Here is a 23,694-nt window from a genome sequence, read left to right as displayed (position 1 = left end):
CCTGCGTGCAGAAGTAATAGCCACCAAGAAGGCCACCTTCTGGGACAACGTAGGTAGAGGAATCTCCCTAATATCTTCAAAGGGAGGTTTCTGAAGAACCGACAACACTAAATTCAGATCCCAGGGGGGTAACGGCGCGTGCACTGGCGGAGCCAGATGTCGCACCCCCTGGATGAAATTCCGCACCAAGGAATGAGTAGCCAAAGGCTTCTGAAAGAAGATAGCTAATGCTGAGACCTGACCCTTGATAGTACTCAAGGCCAGTTTCTGCTCAACCCCTTGTTGCAGAAAAGCTAATATTCGACTAATCGAATAAGACCGAGGACGGAACCCCAAAGGTTCACACCATGCAATGTAGGACTTCCATGTGCGATGATAAATCTTTCTGGAAGTCGCTTTCCTTGCTTCAACTAGAGTAGGAATAACTGAAGCTGACAATCCCTTGTCCTTCAGCACCTGGGTCTCAATAGCCAGGCCGTTAAAGCCAGCGATCGTAAAGCAGGATGGAAGATCGGTCCCTGAGACAGTAGGTCCTCCCTGAGAGGAAGTCTCCACGGGACGTCCGCCACCAGTCTGACCACGTCGGCGTACCAAGCTCGACGAGGCCAGTCCGGAGCTACCAGAATTACTGGAATTCCTTCCTCCTCTATCCTGCGAAGAAGTCTTGGCAGTAACGCGAGAGGAGGGAAGGCATACATTAGCTGGTATTGCCCCCACGGGGCGATCAGTGCGTCTGCGGTTTCTGCTAGAGGATCGCGGGAGCGGGCCACGAATCTCTGAACTTTCCTGTTGAATCGTGATGCCAACAGATCCACATCCGGGGTGCCCCACCGTAGGCACAACTGGTGGAAAACTTCTGGATGGAGGGACCATTCCCCCTGATCCAGAGTCTGACGGCTGAGATAATCTGCCTGCCAATTCTCCACCCCCGGAATGAACACCGCAGAGATTGCTGGAACAAATCGTTCCGCCCAGCGAAGAATGCAAGCCACTTCTTTGGCCGCTCGGACACTCTTGGTGCCCCCCTGGTGATTGACATAAGCCACGGCCGTGGCATTGTCCGACTAGATCCGAACCGGGCTGCCCTGGAGCTGCCCGGTCCAGTGAATCAGACAAAGTCTGATCGCTCTCAGTTCCAATACATTTATCGGTAACCTGGATTCTTCCGGGGACCAAAGTCCCTGGACAGATAACTGACCGAGAATACCTCCCCATCCGGATAGACTGGCATCCGTGGTCACTATCGTCCAATATATTGGCAGAAATGACTTTCCCTGGCTGAGCATCGGAGACCGAAGCCACCAGACCAGAGACTCTCTGGTCTGTTTGCTCAATCGGATCTGATTGTCCAGGGATTCCGGATTCCGATTCCATCTGAGAAGAATCTCTTGCTGAAGAATTCGGGTATGGGACTGGGCAAATGGGACTGCTTCGAAGGAAGCCACCATCAACCCCAGAACCCTCATGCAAGTTCGAAGAGAAGACCAGCTGTTGGATAGTAACAACTGGACTGCTGATTGAATCTTTCGGAGTTTCCCTACCGGAAGAAAAACTCTTGTCCTGACTGTGTCTAGAATTAGACCCAGATATTCGAGCCTCTGGGTGGGAACCAGAAATGACTTTTGCTGGTTCACCAGCCACCCGAATTCCTGTAAAGAAATCATAGTAATTTCTATGTTTTGTAGCAAGGTCTGAGGAGACTCTGCATGAAGCAGAAGATCGTCTAGGTAACCAAGGATCGATATGCCTCTTTGGCGCAGAAGTGCCAACATTGGGGCCAACACCTTCGTGAAGACCCGCGGAGCCGTGGCGAGACCGAAAGGTAACGCCACAAACTGATAGTGGTTCTCTTCTACGGAAAAGCGTAGAAACCGCTGATGTCCTGCGAAAATGGGAATGTTAAGATATGCGTCCTTGATGTCTATGGACGCTAGGACATCCCCTGGATGCAGGAAGGCTGCTACTGTGCGAATGGACTCCATTCTGAATCTTCTTATGTTGACAAAAGAATTGAGTGCTCTTAAGTCCAGAATTGGACGCACTTTGCCCTCTTTCCTGGGTATTGTAAATAGGTTTGAATAAAACCCTTGAAACCGTTCTGTCCAAGGAACGTGGACTACCACTCCTTGTTGTAGTAAATCTGTGACTGCTCTCCGCAGATCTTCTAAACGATCCGGGGATAGTCGGTTATTGGAAGGGAAGAATCGCGCCGGTGGGAGAGATCGAAACTCGATCTTGTACCCTGACCTTATGACTTCGCAAACCCATTTGTCCGGGATTCTGGAAAGCCATGGATCCGGGAACCGGCGAAGACGTCCCCCCACCCCAGTTATGGGTGGGGGCGCACCTTCAGGCTTTGGACGGTTTATCTTCAGGTCTGGAGGGGGCGGGCTTTTGCTTGCCCGACCAACGACCCCTGACGCCTCCTGCAGGAGCTTTGGAGGACTTAGTTTTTTCACCCGCGGGACGAAAAAACCTCTTGTGAGCAGAAAAAGAAGGCCCTCGTCTTTGACGAGTTCCTTTACCTTTAAAATTTTGCGGTAAAAAGGTGCTCTTTCCACCCGTGAGATCCTTAATGATCTCATCTAAGTTGGCTCCAAATAGACGCTCTCCTAAAAAGGGGATATTAGCCAATGCTTTTTTGGAACCTTGGTCGGCTAACCAACCTTTTAGCCACAGTGTACGCCTGAGAACCACTGCTGAGACTGATGCTCGCGCCAATAATGGAGTGGCGTCTAACGCCGCATCACACACAAACTGTAACCCCTGTATCATTTGTTCCAACAAATCTGATACCGCCTGAGGGACCTCTTCTAAGTCCCGGCGTAACCACTTGGTCCATACAGTTACAGCCTGCGAAACCAGACCAATAGCTATTATAGGTCTGAAAGCTGATCCAATCAAGGAAAACATGGTGCGAGACATAGCTTCTATCTTGCGATCCACTGGATCTTTAAAAGACGGAGCGTCTTCTAGGGGAATAACCGTGGCTTTATTCAATCTAGCAATTGGTGAATCCACCACAGGTGGTTCTGTCCATTTCTTAATGAGGGTTTCCTCAAACGGATAACGCCTGTCAATGCGTTTAGAAATAGTAAAAGTGCGTTTTGGCAGACGCCATTCTTCTTCGATTGGATTGCCAAAACATTTGGGCAATGGAAAAACCTTCGCCACTTTGATGCGTTTTTTAGTCCCAAAAGGGATTTCAGTTTCAGCTATTTCCGATGGAATACCCTGTAACCTTAAGGTTTCTTGAACAGATACAATGAGTGCGTTTACCAACGCTTCCTCTCGGGCTATGGCGGATGCCGAAACATCCTCCTCGCTGTCTGAAGAGACAGGACCCGAGACACCAATCCCAGATGAAGTACCTGCAACTGCAGAAATAGGCTCAGAGTCTGAATCCGAGGTTTCAGATAATAAGGGGTTAGGCGGGGGTCGCTTTCTTGCGCCCTGTCCCTGACAAGCCACTTCCACCCGGGACACAAAAGTTTCCATAATAGCTGACAATGATTCAATTGTCAGTGGGGTGCTGGAGGATCCTGCAGACCCCTCGAGGGGATCCGGAGGAGATACATGAGTGGCAGGGTCCATGTTAATTCAGGACACCTTTGCCAGCAAAACAAAAAAACTTTTTTTTTTTTTTTTTTTTTTTGTGTGTCTCCCCCTAGCGCAATAGCGCCCCTCAGAGTACCTGCTTCTCGATCCCACAGAGAGAGAGAGGGACCCCCAAGGCTCACCAACCGATGCAGTGAAGTTTCCAACCAACTGCAGTCAGCGTCTGTCTTTTACAGACTGGAAGGAGCTGTTGCTTTTTCCCGGGTAGAAGGACGTGGCTCCGCCCCCTGTGTACGCCTTCCGGCGTTCCCAGCTCTCCACGAGGTAGCTGGGCTCACGAAACATGGCCGCCCCCATAGAAGAGACATAAGACTCCAAAAACATGGCGGCCGGCGTGACCTGAGGACATACATGCACTTGGTCTACGGCAAAATGGCGGCGGACCGCCGAAATCGTTTTCCCAGCACATCCACCTGCATCTCTGCTAAGAGGCGATATATGGATTTACAGGAGATACACTACAAATAAGGTAGGATTATACCTCCTATGTCTGCTGTAATGTTACAGTCTGCTGGGTAGAGTGTTAGCTCTCAAACCAAGTCCACTTCCCACAACACAAGCTGTATTACAAGGGGGACTTGTAAGTATCAGATATATACTGACCATATATGGAGGGGCCCATAATTCATACTGCCTCATAACGAGGAAAGAAAAAAAGGGAACGTTTACTCACCATACCGAACCGACAGGCACCCTCTCTTCACAATACCCTCTCCACCGGGGTGGGGGTTTGTGGACCACTCCGGACGCCTCGACTCTCTGGTTCCTGGCGTCCAAGCGAGACTTTTAACTCGCAAGGTCAGTCCCTCCACTGGGACTCCGTCGCGGCCGACCCAGCGCGGAGCTCTGGTCTGCACGCGCTCGTAGGCAGAAACCGGGGTGACCACTGGATCTCAACATCCAGCCCGTCGCCCGGCCCTTACTTGAATGTGTCGCGGCCGACCAAGCGCAATGCCATGGTCTGCGCGCGCTCGTAGGCCGGCTGGGGTGACCACAAGTGTCGCCCAGTCCGGCATTTTTGCTTGAAGATCTCACAGGAAAAACACTGGAGAAAAACTACCTAAAAAATGTCTTTTTCTTAAAGAAAAAAGTCTTGCCAGGACCAAAAGATCCCAGCAAGGAACTTAGGTCCTTACTCCTGACTAGACAGAAAAAAACTGATTCCCTGTAGCAGAGAGAGGGAGGATATACCCTCAGGGACTGCCCCTAAGGTGGAGCCAGAACGTTTTGTCTTTCTGCCTAGTCCTACTCCTGCGGAGACAACATAACCCAGCTCTTGAGAATCAAGAAGACTACGTCTGTCAATGAGCGATAGAGAAACCTAGTTTGATTTCTAGATGATGAAAAAAGAAACAGGACTGGTCATCATCCCCAAGAATTCTACTTTATTTGCTGATCAGCTTTTGCTTAAATAAACTATATAACTACAATCAAAACAGGCCAAATGAGTTGATCGGTCCAAAAATACAGGGACTGCTATTGGTGAACTCAATTGGGTAACTAGTTGTTGGGTCATCATGTTGAACTTACAGCATTTACAATTTCTATTTTACTGACCCAGAAAGCAGGCAGTACATAAAGCCAGAACTACTGACCTGCATACTTGTGTTAGGTCAGTGATTCAAAGTACTGAAGCTTGAGGATTAGAATGTCAGCCACAAAACTAGTACTTTCAGGTATGGCAGATTACATATGATGTCAACTTTTACTTCAAATACACAAATCAGAAAAATATAATCTCTAAAATATTACATCTATAAAGAAGAGTTGCTCATGGGAGGTTACAGGTTTCAGTGTGTGAGTTCTTATATTTCTTGGATAATATAATAGTGAGTAGTTTTAGTTCTATTTTAAGAGATGTATAGCTTTTTTTTTTTTTTTTTTTTTAATTCATACTTACTTAGGTGGATGCAGCATTGATCCGATGTTGCATCTGTCCCCGTCGCCTCTACACTGAGAACCAAGCGATCGAACACCACCGATCACTCTGTTCTCACAGCTCCATGAGCAGAGAGCTGTTGCTCTGTCCCCTCCTCGCTCACTGGAGCCCTGGGCTGTGGAAGGGTCGGGATCCGCCGACTCAGGCTCTCAGCGGTCCTCCGAGAGGCTTAGCTGGGCGTCGATCCAGGCAGGTCCTGACTCCGTGGTCATGATGACACGGACTGGACTTTAGCCTGCTCTCTGCTGAAAACGGGTCACAGAAGTGCAAAACGAACTGCACTTCTGTGATCCATAGGAGAAGTACAGCCAAACAAGCTTTGGCTGTACTTCTCCTTTAAGTGACCCCAATATACAAATGTATTTCTAAAGCCTAATGCACATTTGATGTTTCTTTATTTCTACTAGATGCCTTTCCTCCTGGCAGCAGAATCTTGGCAGAAAAACCCGCTGGATGCTTGTAAACATGTTTAATGCATTTAGGTGCATCAAGCATTTAGTCATTAATTCATTTTATTGGCCGGACTAATAATTTATTCTGCCCAAAGAAATGAATTAATGCTCAAGTGTTAAAGGCGCCAAGCATTAAGGCGTATTTAGACGAGTCAAGCATTTTTCTTCCCCTAAACTCCTCTAGACGACTATGTGTGCATGGACTACATGCAGGGGTGTTTAGAAGCAGAAAAAAAAAAAAAAATACCCCAGACGCCCCTAGGAGCAACTGAAAAAAAGTCCAGTGTGCATAAAGACCAATACTGGTTCATTGTGTTTAAATGTTTTCTAAACCATTTATTTTATTTTGCAAAGGCAACAGACATTCTCTCAGATATAGGATATACGATTATTTGTGAAAACTCCAAATCGTCAAATTCAATACAAGAAGTGCTACTGGATAAGTTATTTATGGACAAGCCACTTTTGGAAAGGTAAATTTGTAATGACTGCAACAGTTGTAAAGTACTAGTACTGGGAAATTCAATGGACAGATCTCATTAGCAACCTCTGAGAAATATAAGAAGTCAGCACTTTTCAACCTGACAACTGCTATGTAAAATGGAAAACTTAATTTTTAGGTGGAATTGGTTTTTATGGAAAGTGATTGGGTGGCTGATGACTGCACAATGAATGCGGATTTATAAAATCAAGAGAAAAAAAAAAGTTTTTCGTTCTTTCCTTTCTTATTCAGGGACAGCACAATTCTGGTTACCAAAAGCAGCTATTTTCCACCCACTGTATTTTCTGCAACATGTAAAAAATTGGACTTTTGCGCTTAACATAGAATCTATTTATCAGAATTCATAGGTGTGCGCAGCCTATTGCATTAGGGTGTGCACCCCAAAGTTTAAATACACATGCATGTGTTTGCCTACATGTACATGGCCCCGATACATTACTCTTCCTGCTGGCAAAGTGAAATAGAAGTGTGTGGCACTTCTCTTATGGCAGAGCAGGTCCGAGGGAGATCTTTCCCATCTCCTCACTGGCAAACAGAGCAATAATGCTAATGTGCCCTAGGTGATTAGGGTGTGCCCAGGCACACCCTGTGCGCACGCCTATGTCAGAATTCGTTGAGGGACACAGGAATTTGTAGACAGTTGAAATAACAGCTACAGGAGGAGTGGATACTGCCTCCTACTTTGCCTCTACTTTGTATCAAAGCAGTACCAACTGCATGAACATAAACAGAGGTGTGTGTGACCCGTGTCCCTCAACAATCCTCAAAGAAAGGATTTTATAGTAAGTAAAAAAAAAAAATCTATCTTTCTCTTTGAGGGATACAAGAAGACTGTTGGGACATCCAAAAGCATTGCAATCGAGGAGTGGGAAAACAACCTCCCACAAGCCCAACAAAACAGGATTTGGAAAAGCCAGCAGCCCAAGGGCCATCTGAAAAACCGACGCTTTAATCCAAAACCTGTAGAGGCGGAACACCAGTCTGGAAGAGATCCACAGAAATAGCTTAATACTCAAAGCCAGGAAGAACTGTCAGAGGGGGATTACTCCATTCAGTAGGAAACCCACAACCTGAATCGAGCTAGCAGTTGATCAACCAGAGCCCACCAAAACCAGGAGAATGATAAATACCCATGAAGAGAAAAAAGGGCCCATCTGAAATTGAATGGATTGCTTAGGTATGTCCTTAGATTACAAAAGGCTCAGGAACTTGTCCCACTGAATCAAAAAAACTGAGGAAGTAGGCTGTGAGGATGTACCTCCAGAAGGGTAGGCAAGGGAAGGGATATCCAAGTATAATCTGGTACCTAGCAGACAGTTCAAAATATCTCTGGAATGGGAGCAATACCCCTAGAGCAACCACAGAGGAACCCTGCTGAAGAGAAATTCTGCCTGATCTAGCTAACTAGCCACATCTAGGAATGCTCCTAAACTTCAAAGAGCACCAGTATTTAAAGAGCAAGGAACAGGAGACATATTTGTGCAACCTGATTAAAAATTAAAACAAGGGAAGAGGTCCTTCCCCCATAGGCTCTGAATCCGTCAAACAAAGAGGACCTAACCCTAGTTGGTTAGGTCTCCCCATGCCTTTCTGAGAGTTCCTGCTGCAGGAGACTTATGTTTTCTGCCTATTGACCATCCAGAAAGTCATGGTGTTACCGGTGAATTTCCCTATGGGAATCAATGTGCATGAGGACAGTACTCAAAGTACGGGCCAGTGCAGAGACCTGACTACTTTTCCTGATGCAAGAACCCAACCATTCCCAGTAGTAAAGACACAGTAGTTTCTCAGTCGTGTCCCAATGGAAACAACTCAAGGGGATCTGCTGATGGCAAGACTTTTAGTCCTGAGAGCAGTATGAAAGTCAGTAGGGCCTAGGGGTACCTACCATAAAAGTGGACGAATGAAATAGGTGAGGCTCAGCCAAGCCCTCCCTGTGTTGAAGCAATCTACAAAAGGATTAAAAATGTTGTATCCAGAGTTGATCCAGAGAAACGTCGACCCTAAAAGGATAGGCAAATCAGACGCTCTTTAAAGGGATATCAACATCTGAGCACTTTAGTCAGATTGCCTAATTAAAGAGGTGTCCACCCCAGCTTTGGAAAGTTTTCGTATGAGGGGGGTCTAATCCACTTAGCCACAGACTGGCAAAATGTCACTGCCAACCTAGGACTGAGGGTAGAATCTGCCAGAGCAGAAGTGGGACCGAAGGAGAGATTTCAACCTCTAATCAGTAAAAATATTGCTTTCCCTACCTGCCAAAATAGTTTCCTGCTTCCCACCCCCAGGCTACCCCTCATTGAATCTTGGGTTTCTTCTCCCTGGAGCGCCAGCACATTTGCATTCATTCACATGTCTTGCAAATGAAAATACTACAAGTCCCACCTTCCACTGCAGTAGAGAGACATGTAGATCTCAAATGGAGCCCAATTGTAGTGACGTCTCCCCCCTTTTAGTACACTGGCATGTTATCCATTCATTTAAACAAAAGTCCGTACCTCTTTATGAACCTGGGCTGGAGGAATAGTCTGCAGTAGCTCAAGTGGTGTAGGAATTGTGACTGTGAGATTAATAAAACAGCTTTCTACCTCCTAGAACACTAGCCCCAAATTGAGGCTAGGAGTAGGAGGGGTTATCCAAGGCTGGCCCCCAATTTTTTGTGTTTGCCACTGTATTCCTCACATAGATGGCTATATCACTTAACATTCTATGAATTCGGGTGCCCCTCAATGAATGAGAAAGAAAATAATGCATGTCATATGCCAGTCTTGCAAATCTTTACAACAGTCAATATTCAGAGAGACATTCTGTGCAGTAAATAGAAAATATGATAGATTTTTGTGCTGGTTTTTTTCATGCTATATATATTTATTGATACCATAAATTTAACAGCATATGGTTGGGACACAACCAACCTATAGCCTTGATACTGAAGAAAGGAAAGACACTGCTCCAGGTGTATAGTGTGTGGTGATTGCCAGGAGATAGGATATCCAATAAGGTGCTGGCCCCGTCCCGCCTCCGTGGGAACACTTGTAGGAAAAGAAATAGCCGCACATCCAGGGATTCCAATAGGTTTCAAATACCTTTATTTCCAAAAAGTTGCAAGTGATGACACCAAAGACACCAGCATGAAGTCTCGTAGACGCGTTTCACACATACATCTTGTGCTTAATCATTATGCTGGTGTCTTCGTGCTGGTGTCTTTGGTGTCATCACTTGCAACTTTTTGGAAATAAAGGTATTTGAAACCTATTGGAATCCCTGGATGTGCGGCTATTTCTTTTTCTACAACCTATAGCCTTCATTTGCACAGTTCTATTTCACAGGCTTTCTTTTCCAGCAGGTTGATGCAGCTTAAGCTGACATACACTATGCGACTGTACAATAGTCTTCAGACCTATTACCAATTCTGTAGTGCAAGAGTATCCCCTGATTTGGTTAGGTTTGATTAGGTGTTCTGTGCATCACTGTGAAGGCAGTCCCATCATGTAGGATTCATGTAGGATGCAACGGCAGCATGAAAACAGAAGCTGTATCTATTTTAAATCAAACATGGGTGTGAGTGCGCGTTTAGGGCCCTGCATCCACAGATTTCAGATTGGGAACAGCAACTGTTTCTCTGCAGCGGCTGTGCCGCAACTGACATAAATGGGACTGTTTGCACAGGAATGGAGGGAACACCTGTGCGGGTAAACACAGTCCTCCACAGGTGTATGCCTTAGTACTCCTGAGTGAACGAGGCCTAAGGCTCAAAATGCATCGGTATTCTCGTGTTTTCATGTTGGGTTGCGGCATAATCTCTTCTGCATAGCAGTAGTATAACTACTAAGAAAAGACACCGACATACAAAAAAATCTTTTGGATGCCTCTCTGAAAATAATTTCATATTGTTACTGCTTTCAAATAACACTAGAATTATCACATAAAAACTGAATGTATCTATATGCCTTTCCCACAATTCCATGTCTATCAGAAATGAGATTGAAATTGCGAATGCAAGCACTGTAAGGAAATTGGACTCTTCTACTTTGTGTAATTTTTAAACCTAACGTCCATAGGGCCTCAAACTGCTTGGGGGGATTTTAATCTGCCTTTAGCTTTCACAGTTTAGGCCAGTGATGGTGAACCTTGGCACCCCAGATATTTTCGAACTACATTTCTCATGATGCTCATGCACTCTGCGGTGTGGTTGAGCATCATGGGAAATATAGTTCGAAAACATCTGGGGTGCTCAGGTTCACCATCGCTGGTTTAGGTACTAAAAAAAGAGAAAACCGTATACAAGTTTACAAGTTCACTAGAAAACTGATACACAAGCAGTTTTAAAAGTGTATGCACCAAGCAAACTTCTCTGGAAAACTACACGGTTTATTAATTTTATATAATATGTTTAGGACTGAACATTTATATATTTAAAGAACAGGTCACAATTTTTGGTTTTCTTTTTGAAGGAAACCTGTGCGTGGTTCGTACTTCCCAAAATGCAAAAAGCAGGTGCCAGCTTCTAATAATCATCTTTACCGCATTTTAGAATTCCAAAGACTAGGAATGAAAATAGCTAACACAATTACCTGACTGCACTTCTTGCCCACCTATTTCCCTCTTCAGAGCCTATTTATCACCAAATTCTACAAAATTTAACTATTGCACAACACTAAGGAGTACAGGGCAAAAAAGAGGAAGCCACTAGAATGATTAAAAAGCTTTTGGTCATTATTTGTACCCAGGGGTTTGTTTATTAATATATGGTGTAAAAAAGATGCTCGAATAACGGCAGTTTGGAGGTGCCTGCTCTAAGAAACACAAGCTGCACAAGGTATATGTAAAATATTGCATATAAATAATGACCAATAAAAGGCTGCACATGGCAAGCTCCAAGCAAAGACAGCACCTAACTTTTTTTTAAATGGACCTAAAATGCTAGGAAGGTTAGATTACACATGCTGCAGAATAACTCCCAAAAGTGGGAAACACCCCTCCCCCCTAGCAGTATTGGGACATATTGACCGGTATACAGCTTTGCACAGGTTTAGCAAGCGAGTGTTATGGAGGTGCCATATATTTGTAAAAAAAAAAAAAAGTTTTTTTAGAAAGGAGTAAAAAATATTAAAATTGACCATAAACTTCTATGCTTTTCAAGACCCAGCTGCTGGTAAAACATGTTGCAGAGGCAACCAAAGAATAAAAATATGACAGTGGGCAACGTATGTGAATCTAGATTTTGGGAAACATCTTTACCAAGCCTTTAAAGTAGAACAAAAGGCTGGAACCAGGACTCAAACTTACCCTGGTTTTGCAAAGGCAAGAGCTGTGTATGTGGAGGATGAGGATGAGCTGAAGGTGGTGGCGGTTGTGGCAAAGATGGCGGATGGGTGGCTACAGGACTCAGCACAGCAGTAAATAAATCTTCAACCTCTTTTCCTTCAAGTTCTGCAAACCCAACAGAAAGAGCAGGAACCATATATTTAAAAGATGTATTCCAGTGAAAAGTATCTGGAGCGACTTTATTGTGTAAACCTAGGATGGTTATATTTACCTGGAATTTTATAAAGTTTTCCCAAAATTGCACCTAATGGAGGGGAAGGAAAAAAATCAGTTGGTAAACACTACAACTGGGAAAGTCTAAACAAGCAAATGTAATGACAAGTGGAAATGCCAGGAGCAAAAAAAAAAAAAAAGAAAAGAAAAAAGAAAAATCAACTTGGCTGTTACACACAAGAAGAGTAATTTAATATACAGTGGGTATAGAAAATAATCTCCCCTTTAAAATAACCACATTTTCTTGCTTTGCAGCTTGAAATTAAGACAGACACAGTTTTTGTTTTATCCAGCTGCAACCTATAACATTCAAGTGAAAGATATAACACCATGTCAAAAAATTAAAAAACAGAACCAATGAGTTGGAAAAAGGATCATTACCTTGTGTCAGTATTTTGTTGGACCACCTTTTGCTTTAATTACAGTCCTTAGTCTATTGGGATGTGCCTCTAATAACTTTGTACATCTAGACTTTGCAATATTTGCCTACTCTTCTTTGTAGAACTGCTCTAGTTCAGTTAAATTTGATGGTGAGTGTTTGTGGACTTCAGTCTTCAAGTCATTCCACAGATTTAGAATGGGGCTTAAGTCTGGGCTCTGACTTGGCCATGCAAGAATTTGACGGTATTTTGCCCCATCCATTTTTTTCCTTCTATCCTGACAAGTGCTCCAGTTCTTGCTGCAGAGAAACACCCCGATAATAGGATTTTACCACCTTTATGCTTTACTGTAGGAATGGTGTTATTTGCATTGTGAACTGTATTGGATTTCCGCCAGACATATCGTTTGGTGTTGAGGCCAAGTAATTAAATTTTAGTCTCATCTGACCATAACACCTTTTTCTATATGGCCTCAGAATCTTCAAGGTGCGTTTTGGCAAAGTTCAATCGTGACTGTATGTGGGGCCTTTCTTTAGTGAATATTTTCTTACAACCCATCCCCCATACAAGCCACGCTTGTGGAGAATTTGTGATATTGTTGTCACATGCACACAATGATCACACTGTCCTAAATTTCTGCAACTGCTTGAGAATTGTTGTAGGCCCTCTTGGTAGCCTCTCTGACCAGTTTCCTCCTGGCTCTTTCATCCAGTTTGGAGCGACATCCTAGTCCAGGGAGGGTCTGTATTGTACACCAAATACCTTCCACTTGTTAATAATAGACCTCACTCTGCTTCTAGGCATTGATAAAACCTTTGAAATTTTTTTGTATTAATCTCCTGACTTGTGCCTTGCCACCCATAGTGGTTTGCTTCAGTTGTAGTACCAGGGACTGAAATGCTCCAAGAAAGCGCTTTTCATGCTGAGGTGATCACAGTGCCATAGAGATAATTAGCTACACCTGATTTAGTTTATAAGTCATTTTTGTTTTTTGGGGGGGGGGGGGGGGGGATAGATTAGTTTTTCCAACTCGGTGATTCTGTTTTTTTTTTTTTTTTTTTTTATTTCTTTAGGACATGTTGGTTATGGCATGGTAAATACAGCTGACTAAAACGAAAAGTGTGTGTCTTCATTTCAGGCTGCAAATAAAATGTGATTATTTTAAAGGGAGGTAATTCTTTTCTATACCCATTGTACCTCAGAAATGTTGTAAGGCCCCCATACACTGATGTGAGCAAGTAAACACTTTTCAAAATTACAATTCAGATTGTTTATAGAGATCCCTACAAGGCTCATTGTGTGGCATGGATGTCTAGAGACAGGAGCGGAGGTAACTCAAGTTTTCCCCAACTAAAGGCAAATATGAGAATTAGATCTAGTTATTCACTTCTGGTTGTGATCCTTGGCTTCATGTCATGGCTTCAATAACATGTTTAAAAATAAAATGCAGCTGTTCTGACAAAAGTTAAAGCCCAAGACTTTTTAATTCCTTTTTTTAGTTTAGGGTAGATTTAGAAAAATAAAATACTTATGATAAATTTTAATGTATGAGAGCCTGTTGGGTAGATTAAATCGCAATTCCAGTCCCTCTGTGACAGCAGTACAAACAATGAGGGGAGCAATTGTCACTGGGACAGTTGATCACAAGCAGTAATATTAACTTGAAAATGGTTCTGACCCATTGCATATTTTTTTTTTGCAGCATGTGTACACATTGGAGAAAATTTTCATCACTTCCAGTCTTCAAAGGAAATATTGAGAGAGAAAAAATTGCCCCAATGGGGACAGACTGCAATAAACCTGACATGGCCTTTTAAGCCCACCCCACTGGAACAATGGAGCAATTAATAAAACAAGAAACAGCATAAGCAAGGTTTACCATCTGTAACCATTTTGTCTAGTTCTGGGCTGAGAATCCCATCCAGTTGATCCTCGCATAATGGCCGAGAGCTCTGGGAAACACTGGCTTGAGGCAGCGATGATGAATCATCTGATATTGTACCTACATCAAGTCCAGCTGCAGGGACAAACAGAAACAAGCAACCATTATTATTTTTATTCACAATAAAAAGATGTCTTCCTAATACAGTCCCTGACTGACAAAATAAACCTTTTAAGGAAATATCTGACCACAATAAGAAGAGATACACAATGAAAGATCCACCCAAAAAAAAAATGTTAGTAAAACCTGAGTTGTTAAACCATTCAATTTCTTGTGACGAGCTCTCTGCACTCGCATCATCATTCCTAACTCAAAAACTAAACAGGGGTACCAATATCCCTAATGGGATTGTCATTTATTTTATACTACAAAAAACACAATATGGGTAGCAGGAGCAGGCCACCAGAGTGGGTGAGAATCTGCTAAACCTCACGGAGGTCTTATGACCAAGTCCCAAAAAGATATAAGGTGGCAGCCGGTGCCCACCAGACACCTCCTATAACTGAAAATAATAGTCGCCAAGAGATCCATCAACAGACATGTTATGGCCAATAATAAAGAGCCATTCAAACAACCTCAAGAAAACATAAGCCACTAGTACACATGGGCTGAATGTTGGGCGACATTGGGCCCGTGTATATGGCAGCCGGCAGTTTGCTGCTGGACGAGCATGCTGCAAAACCAGCAGCTGGCCGGCTCCTGATCAGCGCTCCCAGCCAATGGCTTAAGCCTCGTACACACGCGTCGATTGGCCGGGAATTTTCGGCCAACGTCCGATCGGCCGATTTTCGGCTTGTTAGTATGATGCTTCCGACAACCGACTCCGACTTTTCGGCCGAAAGAAATCTGGTGTGCAGGCTATAAAATTTTTGTTGGCCGTCAACACAACGGCCGATTTTCCGTCAGTCAGTACAGATTTCGGCAGACAAAAATCTGATGAGCAAGACTGGGCATGTTCAGAGAAGAAAAAACACACGGAAAGTAAACCAGCACATGACATCACTTCTGAAGTAGATTTTTGTTGGCCGAGAAAATTTGTGTGCAGTATAGGCACATTCCAACCAACAAAACACAACTTGGACAAAAGTCGGATAATCGTTGCGTGTGTACAAGGCATTAGAGCACTGACCGGAAAGTCCTGGCATGGGGGCCGTCTCCCTGTCAGAACACAAAAGAACAGCAAGGGAGATTGCTGCACTAACGTCAGATTTTCAATACAGCGGCTCTGACCAGAGCTGTCAAATTTTTTTTTTTTTTTTTCGTTCAACCTGCTGGGTGAACGAAAAAAAAAAAACTGGTGGTGTGTACCAGGATTTAGGCTCAACATACCTAACCACTAAGCTTAGCTTGGACAGACAAAAAAAATATCCAGGGAAAAGACCAACCAGTAAACAGCTGGAGGCTCACATTGAATACTCCCAACCCTTAACGTTCAGGAAAATGGAGGTCCAAAATCAAAAAGGATGTTACTTGATAAACAGCTAACCTTTTAAGAGACATCTGTGGATGCGCCACCTTTCGTGGCATAAAATACAAATGGAGAGGAGGTAAAGGAACATTAAATGTGTAAGTTCACCTTTCAAAAAAAAAAACACACACACACAACAGAAAAAAGGTGAACACTGTACACCCTCCCCACCCCAGTCCCTGGTACATTTCCGGCCCTACGCTTGCTATGACGCCATTTGACGCAATTTCCGGCCCTACGCTTGCTGTGACGTCATTTCAGACGCAATTTCGGGCCCTACGCTTGCTGTGACGTCATTTGACGCAATTTCCGGCCCTACGCTTGCTGTGACGTCATTTCAGATGCAATTTCCGGCCCTACGCTTGCTGTGACATCATTTGACGCAATTTCCGGCCCTACGCTTGCAGTGACGTCATTTTCTGGAGCAGTGGAACGCACGCTGGGACCAAGCGCCAGCCCCGAGCGCACCGGCACTATTTACAAAGCCTGATGTTATCTTTCCAAATGTGAGTGTAACTATCATCTCCTTTGATAATAAACATTATTACCAGTATTACACTATTGCAAGCTCTTTCTTCCCTTTATGGTCCTGCAACTTGGTTGAGCTACAACGCTGGAAGTATATCACATCCTACAGCAGCCCTCAAAGGATATCCTAAGGCTTCCCTACCGGACTATGCTTGAATGACCCTTACACATTACTGTCTAGGGGTCCATTGGGTCTGGTAAGTGGAACATCCTATGGGAGTGGAGCTTCACAATAACACATCACATTGCTGGCATGATTCTGCACGGATTTCTCAACACTTTTTTGGGATTTTCTTTCACTGGCTACTTGAAGTATTTTTATGAACTTTTATGAAATTATATATGGAACTTTTTCACGTTATATTTATTTATTGTTCACTAGTTTTATATGTATTTATGGTAATATATATATATATATATATATATATATATATATATATATATATATATATATATATATATATATGATTGGTTAATTGCACAGATTGCACCGCACAAATATCTAATTTATGATTTTGTTTCTATTTTTAATTATTTATATATTATGAGTCACAACCTTTTTGCGCTGTTATACTTGCACTGTCACTTTTTGAAAATTGCATTCGATTTTTGCACAGCAGCATTTTGAGTTGTTCATTTCACCACTATTTCACCATAGCGCAGCATTAATTTCCTGCATTTCACAGCATGGATAAGAGCCCAATCACACTGCCCTGCAGCCCAAACTGCTGCTGCCCATTCTGCATTTTGTGTTGCAGAGATGCATGCCAGGGGCAGTGTGATGTGCGTATTTTCACTACCCCCCACCTTTATTTTCAAACAGAACTTTTATGAAGTGTACAAGGGGACACTTTATTCATGTCAATGCATAGCAGAGCAGTATGCTGCTTTTGCTGAGCAGTGACATGTGGGACCATGCAGAAAGGTGCGATATTATGCAACCATGTTGCATAAGATCACACTTCTCTGGAACGTTCTGGTCTAAACATAACAGAAAACAACAGTTTTTTAGGTCATTCCCCCATGAAGAAAAACGCAGGTTACTGCACAGTGTGAATGGGCCCTAAAACCTTAAAGTAACCAAAGAAAAAATATCTACAGTGTACACAGTATCTTGAAGAAAAATACAAAAAAAAAAACAAACAGTAGAAAGGCTTGCAAAAATCTGATTTTTTTTGCACAACTGAGGAAAAAGCGTCCAACCTAAAGCATGATGATTGAAGGCAGGGTTATATGTGGTTGGCATAATTTTTTTGTTTGACTTAATTTGTTTTGTTTGTCCCAAACTCCGGAAGACAGCAGTATAACCTGAATGTTAATGTGGTTGTAAACCTCAGAAATGATAAATGAAGAAAGCATATCCTTCTGCTGTACATACCTCAGTACAAAGCACCCAGTGTGATTTCTGTCTCCCCTGTTATTCATCTGCTATCTGCATGACACAATTCTGACATGTCATGCCAATATACCACAAAGTCTCGATACCAAAAAGTCCTCGATACCAAAAAGTCTCGGGAGATGACCCGTCTCCTCCATTACACATAAGGGGATTGATAGCATTTGTTGTGCATGTTTCCCTATCAGACTGTGCAAAGGGAGATGTGTCCATTCCCTCCACTCAGATTACAATCAGCTTTCCTGTCACTTTAAACTTCAAAGTCAAAGACCAATTTACAGCCTGGGCTCAGGATCCAAGGGAACACAGAAATGAACCCTAAGACACAGGTACTTGCATTTAACCACTGTTTCCTTGAGGCTCCATGCAAACCTGAGCACAGCGATTTACTAGCAATTTTTTGGGCTTTTTACACAGCGTTTTTGCACCTTTTTACAAGCATTTTAAAATTATATTAAAGTGTTTTACAGCTTTTGGCCTTTTTGTTCAGCTAATAGAAAGCACTAGAGGGAGGGGAAATTAGGGGTTTAGAGCTGCTATTTAAGCAGAAAACACTCATAAAATGCTCAAGTCAGGCGTTTCTATTAAAGTCTATGAGGCCAAAAACTTTTTTAATCTGCTAAAAAGCAGCTCATGTACTTTTCTGAGTGACAGGCATTTTGCTTCAGGCAACAGAAAGCTCAGATGTGAACAGGGGCAATTGAAATGAATGGGATTTGGGTTGCTGAGTGTTTTAGAGCTGCAAGCTTCAAACAGAAAATCGCTTATTTGTGAGCAGGGCCTAAATAAATCTTAGGCCAGCACCAATCACTTTGAGAAAAAGTTGTTTATCCATTCAGAATGTTCACTACTCATAGCCAGAGATGTATAGTAACGAAGTAGAACTACTTAAGTACTGTACTTAAGTACCGAAATGCGGTATCTGTACTTTCCTAGAGTAGAATTTTTTTCTCCTACTTCTACTTTTACTTCACTACATTTGTTCGATGATTTCGATACTTCTACTCAAGTATTTTTTTTTTGTGCTGCATAGTTACTCGTTACTTTTAAAAAAATTACCACTGCCAGAACAGTAGATGGCAGGTTGCATAAAGCTCAAAAAAATGTGTATAATGTCATTTGTAAATCAGCGCATACGAAAATAAAGGCTGTGTATAATAAAAGCTGCTATACCAAATCTTTCCAATAAAAAGAAAATATGAAACAAACAAATAAATGGTGCTACAGCGCTTAAAGTGCATCAAGAAACTACTAACAAACACAGGTTAATCATTTGAATAAATCATTTGAAATAATAAAAACAATATGTTCATACTTTTGACTTCTTTCTTTAATAACTACATAACACAGTACTTGTACTTCTACTTTCAGTACTTGAGTAGAAATTTTTTTTCAAAACTACTGGTACTTTTTACTTTTAGTACTTAAGTAGCAAATTTTTTGAAAAAACTACTTGCAATACTTAAGTAAAAAAAATGTTGAATACTTTAGTACTTCTACTTAAGTAACTTTTTCTGCGAGCACTTCCACTTCTACTCTAGTAATTTTTTGATCGAGCACTTGTACTTTTACTCAAGTAGAAATTTCGAGTACTTTATACAAGTCTGCTCATAGCACATGTGACAACTGAGCATTCTCAGCATATTAAAGCATGTTAAAGTTGCATGTGTTGGGCAAATGATACAGAAACAGTAAGTCTCCTAATGACACATTGAAAGCATAATAATTTCTGTGTGTCTGATTACAAGATCAGCCAATTTACATTTCAGGAACTCAAACCGTTTTTAGACAATGTTTAGAGGCCTGTCAATAATGTAATGTGTGTCTGTAAAAAAATGATCCTGGTCTCTTTGCTTTCTGAAATACCTTGCAATACTGCCAGTCCCTCTGCTTACCAATTTCAAACTGATCATAGCAGGGCATGAAAGAACATCCAACCCAGCATGGTTAGTTTGCTTTTTGGCATTCTACTTGGGAACACAGCCTGCCTGTAGTCCAGTGGCGAGACTGGTGCTGACACACCTTCCTGCACAGCTCTCCACAGGAAGGATCAGTGTACTGCTGTCGCTCTGCCTTCTGCAGACACGCCCCCTGCCCAGCTGTCAAAGTGTATTTCTGTCCCTGCTGTGTCTGTGCTCCATTAAAGCTGCTGCTGCCACAGCAACTCTCTAAGCTCATTATACAGCTAAGAAACAAAACTATGCGATCACTTACAAGATAAAATACAAAAACAAAATTGGGTTTTTGTACTTACCATAAAATCCATTTCTCTGAGTTCATCGACGGACACAGAGCTCCATAAATCATTACTAGTGGAATGTCCAGAAGCAGTGCCAAAAGGAAAATGAGGGGTGGGGAAAATAACCTAAGGCTAAACATAAGTGCCCTTAACCAGGACAAAGGAGCCTTAACCAGGTCACCGGAGCCCCGTCTGAAAAATAAAGGTTTAAAGAAAAAAACACCCCTCAAGAGGGAACAGCCCCTCTTAAACAGCAGCCTGCAAAACTTTGTGGCCAAAAGAAGCATCCGCAGATGCCAAAGTATCTACCTTATAGAATTTTGTGAAGGTATGCACGGACGACCAAGTGGCCGCCTTGCAAACATGCAATATTGAAGCCTGACGGAAGGCCCAGGAAGCAATTTAGCGCCTGAGTAGAATGCGCCATGACGGAAAGATGGAATCCTGACCTTTATTGGAATAGGCCCCAGTCACCGTCTGTCTAATCCTTCTGGAGATGGTAGCCGAAGAAGCGGCCTGCCCTTTTCTTTGTCCTGAGTCTGACCTACAAAAAGACTCAGTAGCTGCCAGACATACCCGATTCGCACGAACCACACCCAAGGTATGCAAAGCAAAAATTCCTTGGGATGATTCAGGTTGGGACACAAGGAAGGCAACACAATGTCCTCATTCAAATGGAAATCAGAGACAACGTTGGGCAGGAATGCACAGGGACGAAGAACCACTTTATCCCTATGGACTACCACATAGGGACTGCAATAGGATAATGCCGCCAACTCTAATATCCTGTGGTCCAAGGTAATAGCCACCAAGAATGCCACCTTCTGGGATACTGTAGGCAAGGGAATCTCCCGAATATTGTCAAATGGAGGTTTTTGGAGAATCAAAAGCACTAAATTCAAATCCCATGGTGGCAAAAGAGACCGTACAGGTGGAGCCACTTCCTGAATCAAGATACGAACTAAAGAGTGCTTGGCTAGGGACTGCTAAAAGAAGATTGCCAAGACAGACACCTGGCCCTTGATGGTACTCAAGGCCAACTTCTGCTCAATGCCCCGTTGAAGAAAGGTTAAGATCTGAGCCACAGAAAAGGATCGAGGATGAGCGCCAATCGACTCACACTAAGAAATGTACGCTTTCCGCGTACAATGGTATATCTTGCTGGCAGATGACTTCCTCACCTTCACCATAGTAGGGATCACTGATCCGGACAAACCTCTATCCCTCAGTACCTGGCTTTCAATAGCTAAGCCATTAAAACCAGCGACTGTAAAGCAGGATGGTAGATTAGCCCTTGGGACAACTGGTCTTCTCTGAGAGGAAGCACCCCAAGGGACTTTACAGCCACCAGGATGATTGGAAGATCCTCAATCTTGATTCCTCGCAGGGACTGCGGAAGAAGCCTGAGCCAAGGATGATGCTGGCCTTACCAAGGCGCTTGGACGGCGTCTGCCAGAGGAACCCTTGATCATGCCAAGAACTGTCTTGAAAGTGGATACCACCAGACCCAGAACCTGTATGCAAATCGGGAGAGAGAACTGTCTGTGTGACAGCAGCTGGTAAACCACGGCCTGTGGTTCCTGAAATTTGTCCAGAGGAAGGACCACCTTGGTCAGAATTAAAATCAGACCTAGGTAAATCAATTCTCTGTATAGGAATAGGGAGAACCTTAGGTAGTTCGGACATCACCTGAACTTTTGCAGGATTTTGTGGATCTCCTTGATGCTCACCAAAGTCGTCCATGGTGCCGGAAACCAGCGAAGATGTCCCCCACCCCAATAATGGGTAAGGGCAGACCTTCATGCTGAAGGGGTCTTGTCTGCGAGTCCGGAGAAGCTAGCTCTAGGCTTACCAGACCAAGGTTGCTTGGAACCTCACGGGGAAGATTGGAAAGATCCATTTCCCTTATTCTCCGTCCCAGAAACCAGAAACATAAAATAATTTTCTATGTGCTGTGAAGGAGGGCCCCTGTCGGCGACGAGGATCCTTCCCTTTCCTGGATTGTGGAAGGAAGGTACTCTTCCCACCCGTGATACCCTTAATGATGTCATCCAGGATAGACCCAAAGAGGTGATCACCTTGAAAGGGCAGAGCAATGAGAGCTTTCTTAGAGACTTGGTCTGCTGACCAATTCTTAAGCCACAGCACGCGCCTAATTACCACCGCTGAAACAAAAAGTTTGGACAGCACAGGAGCTGTATCCAAAGCTGCATCACAAAAACTGCAGCCCATGGACCAACTGGTCTGCTAAATCAACATAAGCAGCAGGGACCTGATCACCCCATCCAGGCCCTGGCACAAAAGCATGGCCCATTCAGTAAGGGTCTGAGACACCACCAGGGCTTAGGCAAAGACTAGCAGCAATGCCGAACCAGCCATAGTAAACATGCTGCGTGCCACAGCCTCCACTTTCTTTTCAGCCGGGTCCTTAAAGATCGGGGATTCTTCTACTAGGATCATGGTTGCTTTATTCATTCTGGAAACAGGAAGGTCCACCACTGGTAGACTAGTCCACTTCTTTAAAAGTGAATCCTCAAAAGTTTAACGTACGGCAAAACGATTGTGGACCACAAACGGTAATTTTTGTTTGTTCACATTCCTTAAAGGGAAACCTGTCAGAATAAGGCACATAATGAAACACCTTTGGAGTGTGAGGTGACTTATGGGTACCAAACAACACAGCCACATCTGTGGCTACATCAGCCGCATCCTCCATTTTTAAAGTCTCCCGCACTGCAGTGATAAGTGCGTCTACCACCAGCACTCTTCATTTGCTGCTGTGACGATGGGAGGAATCATCCTCACTATCGGATTGATCTGGGGTGTGATATTAAGCCCCCCTGGGCGGACCGCGTCCACGGCAGCATCTGGTTCAGAATCACTAAAAGGATCCCCCCAAAGCTCAGGGTACCTATCAGCAGAGAGAGAGAGATAACAGGGACCCCAAAAGACTCACCAGGGGAGTGCCAAAAATTTGGACCCAGCAACACCATGGACGCCATCCCTTTGCATATGTCCCAGGCATAGGAGGAGAAGCTCTGGAATCCCCACGAGGCTTCAGTCGTCTCCAGTGTGTCCCAGACTAAGGGGAAATGGCCCCCCTGACATCATCGGGCTACACAAACATGGCCACCGGCTACACAAACATGGCCAATGACGTCATCAGACTTCGCCAACATGGCTGCTGGCAGTTCAAGACACGGAAGCATGCTGCCAGAATCTTTCCTGTGCCCTCTGCTTTGGGACGCCCACCAGACTCCAGTTCTGGACAGGGGGCAAAGGGAGTGGGTGAAGCCCAGCTCAATGAGGGATTTCAGGATGGGAGGAGGGACCGTCCCTGAAGGTTACCCATGTCCAACCTAAAAAAAAACGCCAAAAGGGGAGAGGGGGGACTGTACTTACCCTTTCATGGTGCAGGTATTGCTTCAGACAGAACTCCTTGCCACCGAAGTAGGGGAGCTGTGAGCCAAGGGACCCACGCCCGGGAATATGCAAACCCTGCAAGACGTTTAACTCACGGCCCAGCCTATGTCCATGAGGCTATGTGGAGGCTGACCTAGTGCATAGCTGGGGTCTGCATGCACTCGCTGGCTGAGGGGGACCATTGGATCTAGATTATCCAGCCCCCCGCCCAGCCGGCAGTTGATTGTAGAGCTCCCAAGAGAAAAAAAAAAGATGGCGAAGGAGAA

At 43.9% G+C, this 23,694-nt stretch overlaps 1 protein-coding gene across 9 annotated transcripts in view; it reads right to left on the bottom strand.

Moving 5' to 3' along the window:
- Positions 1-23,694, bottom strand: part of KMT2C (lysine methyltransferase 2C) — a 448,529-nt gene that overhangs the window by 113,675 nt on the left and 311,160 nt on the right. For 8 of the 9 annotated variants that reach the window (XM_082258361.1, XM_082258363.1, XM_082258364.1 and 5 more), the window contains 3 exons: positions 14,312-14,449; positions 12,051-12,083; positions 11,801-11,944 (listed from right to left, as the gene is read on the bottom strand). In XM_082258361.1, the coding sequence (XP_082114487.1) occupies positions 11,801-11,944; positions 12,051-12,083; positions 14,312-14,449 (315 nt within the window). The remainder of the gene's footprint in view (positions 1-11,800; positions 11,945-12,050; positions 12,084-14,311; positions 14,450-23,694) is intronic. The other variant, XM_082258369.1, reaches the window with a different exon arrangement.

The sequence above is a fragment of the Pelophylax lessonae genome (genome assembly GCF_965119305.1).
Source record: "Pelophylax lessonae genome assembly, chromosome: 5".
NCBI classification, from domain to species: Eukaryota; Metazoa; Chordata; class Amphibia; order Anura; family Ranidae; genus Pelophylax; species Pelophylax lessonae.
This window is presented reverse-complemented; position numbering and strand designations above follow the sequence as displayed.